Genomic DNA, 11,048 nt, shown 5'->3' with positions numbered 1-11,048 from the left:
TGTATCAACAAGACTGCAAACTCATTGTGGTTGAGCTGAAAGAACTCGGTGTGTATGATTCTCAGAGGTACAGAGTGTTCTGACCGGTATGGTGCGAGCTTCACGTGATGCTGGTTGACCACAGCCTGGTGACTCAGTTTACCTGCTGACAAAGTAAAAACTCCAGGTTGAATAAGAAGACACACAACAAAGCACAGCCACATGGATTTTTGGTTTTCATTTATTTAATTTACCTTGGCAAGGAATGTCTTTGACACGGAGACATTTGCCTTTCTTGAGAGGCTCAACAGAACTTAATGGTAAAACTCTACCAGAGTATGGCTGAAATGACTTTGAATCTATGTGACCACTAAATACAGTCAACCAGACACAAACACACTTTATACAAACACTTTAACATACTAAAAAAGGTCAAAGTTAATCTCCTGCCTCTGAGCAGACGTAGGCAAGATCCTAACACAGCACATGAAAACTTGGCTAGAACTTAACAGAATTTACATTTGCCGTACTGAGCACATTCTGCACTCAGGAGAACAATAATATTATTCACAAATCACAAAGATGCCAGAGACACAGTATATTACAGAGATGGAAAAATAAATTGTGACAAGCAGTGCAGTCTAATCCCAGTGTGTATGAATACACACTTTGAACAGGAGATAAAGATGTGTTTGAGTAATTATAACCAAATATAGAAGCCGAAAGATCTTATTACAGTGAGCTGTGCCGAGTCCAAAAGCTCACTCCAGTCAGGGAAAGTTTTCAAGCCTTGAACGGCACGACCACTGATGAATGTCAGAGATTTGGAAGAGTTGTGCAGGAAAATACAGTGAGCCAACATAGTTCATTTTTCTTTTGGAGAGAGAAGGAAAACGCTAGAGGAAAAAAAAGACTGAACAGCAGAAAATACACAGATATTAATATTCCTCTGGATACTTGATAGACTTTACATTATTGTGCAAATCCTTCAACTGGAGCAATATGTAACATGTATACAGTAGTACTCAAAAGTAATTCACTGCTTATCTCCCGTTGATGTAAGAAGATAGGAATGAGTGGGAGAATAAGCAGCCGTGGTTCCATGATACACATATAAAACGGTTTGCTCTGTATTAACAACAGAACTGGGTGGAGGGGAACTGCATCAGTAGTACATCGACCCCGCGGAGCTCAGCGGGAGTGCTGCTCAAAACGGGGAGAGGCTCGGCACTTTGATATTGATGTCTCCGATGTTGATGTTGCGGGGAATCTCGGGCAGGTTCATGTTCTTCACGGCAGAGACGGCGCGAGCGGGGGCCGCTGATAGACCTCCCTGCCAACACAAAACGACATGGAAAAAACCTTTACAGCCACTGTGAGTGGGATATATTATAGATCCTGCTGCCTACACTTTTGACAATGTTGTGAGGAGCTGTTCACAAAATGTCTTTTTGTCACTACTGAAACTTAAAGAAATAGTTCAACATATTGGAAACTAGTCTCATTTGCTTTCTTGCCAGGAAATAATGAAGTCCAGACCTCATTTTCCATCAACGTACAGTAACTCATAAACATGATGCCTTTTTGGCAATCTACTCTCAAATTTTAGGTACGCTTTAGGAATCTCCCACAGGCCCCTGAATGCATCAAAAAGGAAAAACAGCCCCACAAGTGCATCACGATGACAGAACATAAAAGGCTTGGCATTAAGGCAACAGTAAGTTGGCCTGAACTGCCATTTAATTTCATTTAGTCTGACGTGTTCATGTGGAGGAGGGTTCATTTGTTTTGCCCCAACCAATCAGTAGTGAATGACACATCTGTCCTGCATTGCACATTTTCAGTTGACTCAGAAGCTGCAGAGGCAGTCACTAAGAGCTGTTAGCTTAGCAGTTTTCACAGTGGTTTAAGAAAAATGTTGATTTTTGCGCACCAAAGTCTGTTTCCAGGTCTTGGGAGGGACTGCTGAATGTGTGGAAAAAGTTGTCTTGAGTCTTTTGTGGCTCCAAAGGGACCTACATATGGTGTGATAAACTGCCTCAAAAGATGTCACTTGAGTCAGTGTTGGTTGGGTTTGAAGACTACAGGTTGGAAAATTTAAAATAAAAAACATCCGGTGTTGTAGCGTTAAAAGAAGTGAGCTTACCAGACCTGTGTAGCCAGCAACTCAAGGTTACTTTAACCACTACTAGCAAAACACATCCAAATCTCCAAGGGAACTGTAGGTGGGTGAGTTGCATTGTGGGTAATACAGGCACTGAGTTACAACAATGAAGAACAATGCATGGAATTAAAAGATGACATCTCTGGTTCTGCTGCATTTTTTTGGCCCTTATGAGGCCTAAGCTGTGTCGGTCTCATTGTCGCTCCCTTATTTTTCATGCATGTGGCTAGCTAGCTATGTAGGAAGCTGATGTCCCCATTAATAGCCACTACGCCTACTAAGTTTTGATTGGGCAGCAGTTTCTTCAACCACAGAAAACCCGCATCAGCGGGCACAACGTCGGACCTCACAAAACTAATTTGAGATGTTGGTGGCAATCCAGAGGTCAGGAACCAGGCTAATAATGACAGTGATTCAAGCAAGCTTTAAAGTTTCAAATCCCATGATCCACACTCATGGGATGGTTCCACAAGTTGCAGAGCAAAAATATGCAGAAACATGGGCGTGGTCCTTTAATGTGGCTAACATACTGACCTCTGACTTCTCCATGCGGTTCTGCACCTCGACCTGGGCTACGATCTCATTCATGTTGGTCTCCAGCACCATGCCTCCCATCACCACCTCCTGCAAGATGTAATGGACCTGCAGACACACGTTGTGCATTCAGAACACACTGAACATAAGAAGTGACCGAACATTTTAAATGATGTTAGACATAAAATCCAGTAAACAAGATTACACAACATCTGGCTGCCAAGTGTTTCAAGAGGGTGAATCTGTGAGCTTCACAATCCTGCAACTCAGCTAATTTTTGTTTCTTTCTACCCAGTGATACAGAGGGGATGCAAGAGGTATAAAAATCTAATGCTGGAGAGAGGTCAGTCCTCTTTAGAATGTAGCTCTCACTCATAGCTCACTAGGAGACCGTTTCAATTTTGCTCTGAAATTGAGATTTGTGGATTCCTGTGGGCAGAAAATATTTCGGGGGAACATGAGACTGTCTTCTGTTGCAAGACTACTTTGAGGTTTAGAATGAGAACCTGGAAACAATCATGCCTGGGACAGCTGTAAAATCAGTAAGGTAAAGTATTCCATAAAGCTATAATCCTAAATGTTGGACTATATGAGTAATAGCTGGATGAAATGACAAATGGAGAAGAAATTAAAACTGGTGTAATTTATTAATCTGCATATGTCCACGACAGAGAAGTGATATTAAATCTGCTTAACCCTGCATGCGTGCATATATTAGACTTTTACGATGCTATGCAGGGCGATGTTGTCCAGCTAGCAGAGCCCTCCGAGAGCAAAAGGTTTAGTAGAAATATTTCCAAGTTTCATCTTGGGCACATTCCTAAGGCCAAACCCCACTGCACCACATGACATCGATTTCCTGTTGAGAAAATTCAATCAAGATGGCAGTAGATGTGTATGATTAGTCTCCAGCAACACTTGTAGCTCAGCTCCAGGCAGAGGAAAGGAGGCTTTCTTGTAGCAGAGCTTCCCTCTTAAGGACACAGTTAGAATGCAATTTTTTAAAATCCATCACCTGATAAAGTATTTACAAGAAGAAACTGTTTTTGTCATCATTCCTCATGATAATTCCCATTTCAAAACAAAAATGCAGCCCTCAGGCACTGACGGCTCTTATTTTTCTGAGGGGGAAATGTCAAGAGGAGGAGGAATTTCGGAGCTGCAGAATCGCTCGTGAGAGATCTACTGTATGACCTCAGGAGCTTACTTTGATATACAGTATTAGTAAAAAGGCTAGGCCCACACACCAAAAGGAAATGGATCAATCATGGCAACACAGCTGTTCCTGAAAAAGCAGCTGGCTGAACGGAAAAGACAAACACACACGACTGCGCTGCACATTAGCTAGGGGTCATATCTCTCAACAGCTCACTCATAAATCCAAAGTTCCCCCACATCTGAACCCATTATTGAATATGAAAAACATAATCATTTATAACAAACTGTTTTGGAGTTGGCACATGAGCAGTAAACATAATGGAATAAACATGAGGTGGTTTTTGACATTTTGAGATGAAAATAACAGACTTGTGTGTGCAAAGGCCTTGACGTTCCCATAGTGTTACAGAGCCTGGTTACCACGGGCTTCATGTTTCAAGGTACAACACTGGGAAAATGTGCTTTCAATTGATTTTTGCCTTACCAATTTGCTTGCATAAAACACAACCAGAAAATAGTAGCACAGAAAATGTTCAAATGTAGAAGTTGACCGATTGGCTTCAACTAATCTCTGGTGATTGAGTCATTGCTTCCTTCAGCTGTCTTGTAAATCTTTTATTGTAAAGGCTACACTGAAAGTTACTTAACGTCACATGCAAGGGTTGTTGTTCCACAGGTTAAAAATTAACAGTGCAGCTTGTTCTGACACTGAAAAGGGACATAACCTAGCCAGTCATCACGTGCTGCTAATCCACGTCTAAGTCAAAGCTCTGCGCACAACAACGTGGCACCAATAGTAGCATGTATGTTGTGTGTTGCTCCCCTGTTCCCCACTCACCTTGTCCATGTGAAATATGAGGTCCAGTTCACAGACGTTTTCGAAACATTTATCCAACGTTTCCACAAACACCTGCAACAACATGGATTTTGAAAGGTTAACATCCCAGAGCCTTCAAATGTTATCAGACAGAGAAACATTTTGAAGATTATTATTTGAGATTTATTATTAATTATTTATTTTCTGATTAAAAGTCTGCTGAATGAATAACAAAGTAACGATGGTTATGATCCAAACCTGCAGAATGTCTGTGGTTGATGCAATGACTTCTGACTCATACTATATATTTTTAAGAACACAGAAACGGTGACTAATTTATTGACTAATACCGATGACATTATCAATACAGAGCGATGAATTTACAAAACTTTTCCATAATATTTAACCCCATTTTCATGACTTTATTTACATAGTAAAATAAGCCTGCCTGGACACCTCTCTGACAACAAGTGATCTCAAGTATGGCACAATTCCGAATGTGGAGAAGTACATAAGCTTGATTTTCCCACAACTAAATTTGGCCACTATTCTGCTCAGCACTGAGCATGAGCCATGTATTATGGTTGTTCGAAAGCTAATACGTTATTAAACAGCACTTGCGATTAAGCAAACTGCGAGTGATACTAGTGATGTTTCAATGGTCACACAGTGCAGCACTAGATTTTAAATTAGTAATACAAGGAACACCGTTGGCTCAACATTAGAAATGTTTTGGGGATTTTAATGGTCATATTTTAAACCATAGCTGGGATAATGTGTATTCAAAACTTTTCCAAATGATTCTGTTCATTCCAAATCATTTCAAGGCCTGGAAAACAGTTTTTCTAATTTCATAACTTTTCCAGGAATTTCATGACCTTGGGAACCTTGGATCAGTCATTAAAAACTCTAAGGAGAGCACCTTAAGGGATCCCACAATCTTGATACATACACAGGTTATTTAGTGAAAGTATTTCTGCTTTTTACCACGTGTTGGTTCACTTAGTGTGAAAGTAAGGAACATTTCTAGGACAGATACTCTGTGTGGCTGTGGTTAGTTGCCGGTGGTCGTCACCCACTACTTTGAGAATTTCAATCTTTACACCCCAGTGGGTGCTGGTGAGTCTTCTGTTCCACATACCATAATTCTCCTTGATTGATGACTGCAGATTGCGCTGGTAAATATCTAATGTCAGTGTTCCTTTAGATGTGTCAGTGGGAGTACTGAGCAGGTCAACCCAATCTGAATATGATGTTGCTTAACTTTTTAGGACACTAATGTTGTAGGTGTGAATGACTTGTGTCCCTTATCTTTTATCTTTACTGTCTTATCCAGAAAATTTTCCGCTGAGGTCAACAGTAGAGTAAGTTTCATTTCTTGGACCGCAAGTGTTCAAACAACCAGTACAGAGGCAACAGGTTTGTTTCATAAAATGAATCAGATACAGCATTAGGTAATGGAAATAAGCTTGTAATGGAAATAAGCTTGTTAAGTTGCTCAACCAAGAGACTGGGAGTCTTCTTTTAATGCTTGGAACATTATATGTGAAAACAAAAGGTGATGTGCGATTTTACTTCAAAAACACACTTCACATATGTTGTTAAAGCAATTAAATAAAGTAGAAGCTGACCTGGATCAGGTCCAGAATGCCAAGCTCACTCTCAGACGAGTCCACACAGAAGACAAAGTAGAGGGTTGCGTAGTGCCGATAAATCAGCTTGTAGTCAGAGCCACCAATGAGGCTGCAAGAGGAGAGAAATGTGACCTCACCGGAAAATTCATGTGTAGCTTTGTGCTGTGTGTCAATGTGACAGCAGGAATGAAACTTGGTCAAACAAATAAATGTATGCTATAAAATTCACAGCTGGGGTTTGGTGTGTAAATGACCTGAGAAGAGAAATGAAAAGAAGTGACTGAGACCAAGTCTATTTTTGTGGATTTGCCTCCATCTGTTGGTTAAACCATGCAGTAGCATGGTTTAACCAACAGATGGTTAAACCATGCTACTGCATCCGCAGTCAGCTGCTGATCAGCTGCTCTCTGCTGTCATGTGATGTCAGCTTCTGTGGTAACATCAAACCAAATAGAGAAAACCCACAAAAGTGGCCCAGAGATTTTTTTTTTTTTTAATAATAACTCAGATTACAGCTCTGCGCTTCAGTCTCTGGCAGCACAAATTTAAAAATCTCCCAATGTAAATGACCTCACATTTAGCTGTCACACTAACACAGTCTTTGCATTACAAAATCCCAACATAAACAAAACAAGTTGAGTTGCAGCAATTTTCTGATAGTAGCGCATCGCTCACCACTAACAAACACATCTGTTTTTTCATATGTCCGTGTAGTATACATGCTTAGTTATTCAAAATGTGATATACATATACAACTATAGCAAAAAAGCAAGACTTGCCTTCCACCCTCCAAGAAGTTGCAGACATTGTCATCTCTCTTAGATACCAAATGGAAAGTCTCCCGAATTATCTGCTGCTGCATGTCCTCCGCCTGCAAGAAAACATGTTACACAGTCAGCAAATTGTCGAACATTGTAGGAAATGTAGTCTGTGTTTGGTTAACAGATTCACTCTACAGACACCTATTATTTTGCATCATATTGTATTTTTAACATTTAGTTGTCTGACATAGTAGTAAAACTTACACAAGGCTCTCATGGCACCATTCACAGATAGCAGATACATATTGTTACACCATTGAAGAATGGGTGATGAAAATGAGAGCAGTGATGCCCACCGATACCTGATTACTTGTGAATCAGGTTGACATTTTTGTATACTTGCTAATAATAATAGTTTTCTTTTTTTTTTTTAAATCCAGACACTTCCTTTAAATTGAAGCTTTGAAAACAAGAATAAGTCAAGTTTAACTGTGGCCACTGAAATCTTACATAACCATAGCAATTATCCAAAGTGGTGCTACATTTAAGTACTTACGGAAAAATAGTAGAGGGGAGTTATTATAAGTCCTGCTATTCATATTCAATTCACTGATCACCCTTTACCTGCAGTTATGAGCAACAACATCAAAAGGCAGATGATACTCCAAAGTCATTTGCCTGCTAATTAGGCCAATAAGTAGGTAGTTATAATGTATTTGTACAAAGCATAAAGGCTTGGCGAAATTGTATCTACGGTTAAATAGCATCGGTTCAATACTGCTTAGGGAAGTATGCATAAACCCAGTTACAAAGAGAAATATTTCCTTTATCAGGAGGGAACTGAAACTACAGTGGCTGGATGAGCTGTGAGGTTTGCTCCCCTTCACCATAGCAAGCTAACATCAGCTAACGCTATTTGTAGGTTGTAAGTTGGTTAGTGACGGAGCTGATCCCAAACTGACTCCAAACCAAATGAGAGTGATGACAGCAATAGAAAAATGCTAATGTTTTGAACAGCAACCCCCAAAATACTTACAAAATACTGATAGAATCGGATCAGCCGCGGCTTCCCGTGGTTGTTAAATATCAGGATGGCTTTAATCATGTCTGCTCTTTGGTGTTGCCAAATAATAATATCAAGTAATAATTGAAATGGTAAGGTTTTGACTGTACAGACGACGTTAGCTAGCTGTAAGGCTAAACGGCCTATCTGCTGCCGGACGAGTTAACTGGTTACATCCGGTTGGGTATTCACATTCGGCAGCCGACCTCAAACAAGTGCTCCGCAATACTTAGTTCCGGTAAGGTCATTGAGTTTATACGTGCGCACTTGAATCCCGGGCATGATTTTTGGAGTATCCCGGTTATCTGTTGTATATAGAAAACTTAAACCAAGTTTCTGATAAGACAGGACTCAACACAGGTGATCAGAAAGTTGGACACTGTAGCATCATGTATAATTATGCACGTTTCTCATCTTCCATGTAAACATCATATCCCGGGTTAAGGCTAAAAACATTGGGCACACACATTAAAATGACACATCTTCAGACTTTAGTCTACATAAAATATAAAAGGCCTACTAAAGCCATATAGTATAGCAGTTTGGTGATGCTCATATTTTTTATTGAGACTTTTTTAGGTTATGCGCAGTGTTGTAAACTAGTCAATATCCCATTACGTGTCAGCATCAGTGAGAGTTTACACTGTTTCTCTTCTTCTGTGTGTAACCCTATAACCCCATGAGTCATCAAAGAGTTCTGAGACTTTTCCCTGCCACATTACATAATTTTGCAGTCTTTGTGGCTAATGCACCAGCAACTGAGGCACCATGTAATCACTGGACCCTTTGTACCTTTGTCAGCTGCTTTACACTGCCTTGAAATCTCAAAGCAGTGATGTCACACCAGCTGCACCTTTCTTTGTTGTGATCTGTAACAGTTGGAGAATCTGATCGACAGCTAAATTATGTAATACAGCAATAACATATGGCAAATATCAATATGATACATATTGGCCAAAGACAGACAAACTGTATTAGGCAAAAGGACTGACTCATTTATTTACAGTAAATTTATCGTGAAGCATTTTTTCCCATCCGCTGCATGCACACAGGGGATATTTAATATTTAATCGGGGTCATGGGGGTCATTAGGGAGCTGAGCACAGAAACAACATGGGCAAGAAAACAGTAATGCATTTTATCTATTCTTTCCATCGACTCTTTAGATTCTCCATCTGCCTCACCTGTATGTCTTTGGACAGCTGGATGAGACCTTTACACAAATCCCACACAGTGAGCCCCGGGGTCAGCATGTAACTGTTGAATCTTGGTGTGAGGCAACAATGCTAACCATCTGCCCTGTTAAATAAAAATATCATATAAATGGGCACAGTGGTGCAGTGGTTAGCATTGCCGTCTCACAGCAAGAGGGTTCCTGGTTCAAACTCAGGGTGGGGGGGTTTGAAACCTTCAGGTGAGGAAGCTCTTCTGTGTGGAGTTTGTATGTTTTCCATTTTGTCCAGCTTCCTCCCACAGTCCAAAGACATGCAGGTTAATTGGTGACTCTAAATTGCCTGTAGGTGTGAATGTGTGCATGAATGGTTGTCTGTCTCTGTGTGTCAGCCCTGTGATAATCTGGCGATCTGTCTAGGGTGAACCCTGCTTCTCACCCAACGTCAGCTGGTTGAGGCTGAGTGGTTATGGAAAATGAATGAATGAATATAAATGCTGACATGCGTCTAAAGGCAATAGGCCTTTGTTCAATGACAGGCCACAGTAGGAAAAGCACAGGTGTAAATGATCAAATTAATAATGGCTGCATTTAGTGTTTCTGCCTCATTGTGACAGTGTTTCATTGCTCACTGGGACACTTGAATAGAACAGAGACACATTAATGTTATTAGTAACCCCCTATACAACAAGTTAAATGTCTAATTGAGATCATAACAGGAAATATTAATATTTAATGGACCACATTGTGTTGTTCACGTGTGTGTTTATTTGAATATAGTCAAAATAATAACTAAAATTGTTACATTAAGACAGACATTGCTGTGGTATAATAATAATCATAAATGAACTACACAAATTGCCTATTGATATTAGTGATTATAGTAGAGTGTACTACAGTACTGTATGTAGTTTGTCAAAGTGGTGTTGCCATACCCCAGTAGAAGCCATTGCTTGACATTAATATATATATATATATATTTTTTGCACTGGAGTTGTTATTTCACAGCTAAGTTACCTGCAGTTTATTGGCCACACATTTACCCACTGGCCAACTAACAGTGCTCATGGGCGTCTTTGACTAACGTTGATGTGTAGGTTATGTTATATTTGTCAGATGACCCAGGTGAAGTCTGAATAAAGTCTCAGTCATTTATGCTGCACTGCATGTGTCATTAATTTATGGACAGAGCAAGTTTTCATATATTACGTATTCCTATAGTGTTCTGTATAGCTGTATTGCTTATGATTATTAATATAATATAATATAATATAATAGGAAATTAGTTTTACATTTTTACATGTTTTTCTGGGCCCCCTGACCCTCCCGCAGATTTGGTCCCTTCCTAGTGTCAACTCCATGGCTACGGCCTTGATGTGTGTGCTGTTTATTGGCAGGCTTTTGCCTTAAACTGTACTGGATCTACAGTGTATGGTTTAGACAGGTATCTGCACAATATCATCCCTTACCTGTCAGATGGGGGCTCATCAGTCAGACAAAGCTTACTGGTTCTGTGGTCTAATGTCAGTCTATCTGGGGATTCTTGAGCCACAACTGGACCACTGCTTCCAAACCAGGCCAGCCGACATCCTGTATATCTGTGTGATCAGACCCAGCAACATCAGAGTGTCAGACCACATTTCCTGTTCTGATTTCATATCCATTAATTCTCTGTTCAACGTTTTTCATCATTAGTACAGCAAAGCCACCCGGGCTGTTGTCTGCATATCATCTATTATTTCCCCTCTAAATTCCCTTCCTCCTGCA

The 11,048-nt window shown here is 40.2% G+C and overlaps 1 protein-coding gene across 1 annotated transcript; it reads right to left on the bottom strand.

Moving 5' to 3' along the window:
• Positions 1-202: 202 nt before the first annotated feature.
• Positions 203-8,289, bottom strand: ap3s2 (adaptor related protein complex 3 subunit sigma 2). Its single transcript, XM_033637423.2, has 6 exons — positions 8,084-8,289; positions 7,066-7,157; positions 6,284-6,395; positions 4,674-4,745; positions 2,678-2,785; positions 203-1,312 (listed from the first exon to the last, which is right to left on the bottom strand). Exons 1-6 carry the CDS (start codon positions 8,150-8,152, stop codon positions 1,187-1,189), a joined length of 579 nt encoding a protein of 192 aa, XP_033493314.1. The 5' UTR covers positions 8,153-8,289; the 3' UTR covers positions 203-1,186.
• Positions 8,290-11,048: the final 2,759 nt, after the last annotated feature.

Source organism: Epinephelus lanceolatus, chromosome 2, assembly GCF_041903045.1.
Source record: "Epinephelus lanceolatus isolate andai-2023 chromosome 2, ASM4190304v1, whole genome shotgun sequence".
Taxonomy (NCBI): domain Eukaryota; kingdom Metazoa; phylum Chordata; class Actinopteri; order Perciformes; family Serranidae; genus Epinephelus; species Epinephelus lanceolatus.
The sequence above is the reverse complement of the archived record's forward strand: the minus strand, read 5'-3'. Positions and strand labels throughout refer to the sequence as shown.

What these genes read in the sequence shown, in the direction of transcription:
- ap3s2 (XM_033637423.2), bottom strand. Translation starts at nt 8,152, where the DNA reads ATGATTAAAGCCATCCTGATATTTAACAACCACGGGAAGCCGCGGCTG. An exon ending in GCATTCTGGACCTGATCCAG is followed by an intron (nt 4,746 to 6,283) that starts GTCAGCTTCTAC and finishes ATGTTGTTGCAG; the next exon opens with GTGTTTGTGGAAACGTTGGA. An exon ending in ACCGCATGGAGAAGTCAGAG is followed by an intron (nt 1,313 to 2,677) that starts GTCAGTATGTTA and finishes TTGTGTTGGCAG; the next exon opens with GGAGGTCTATCAGCGGCCCC.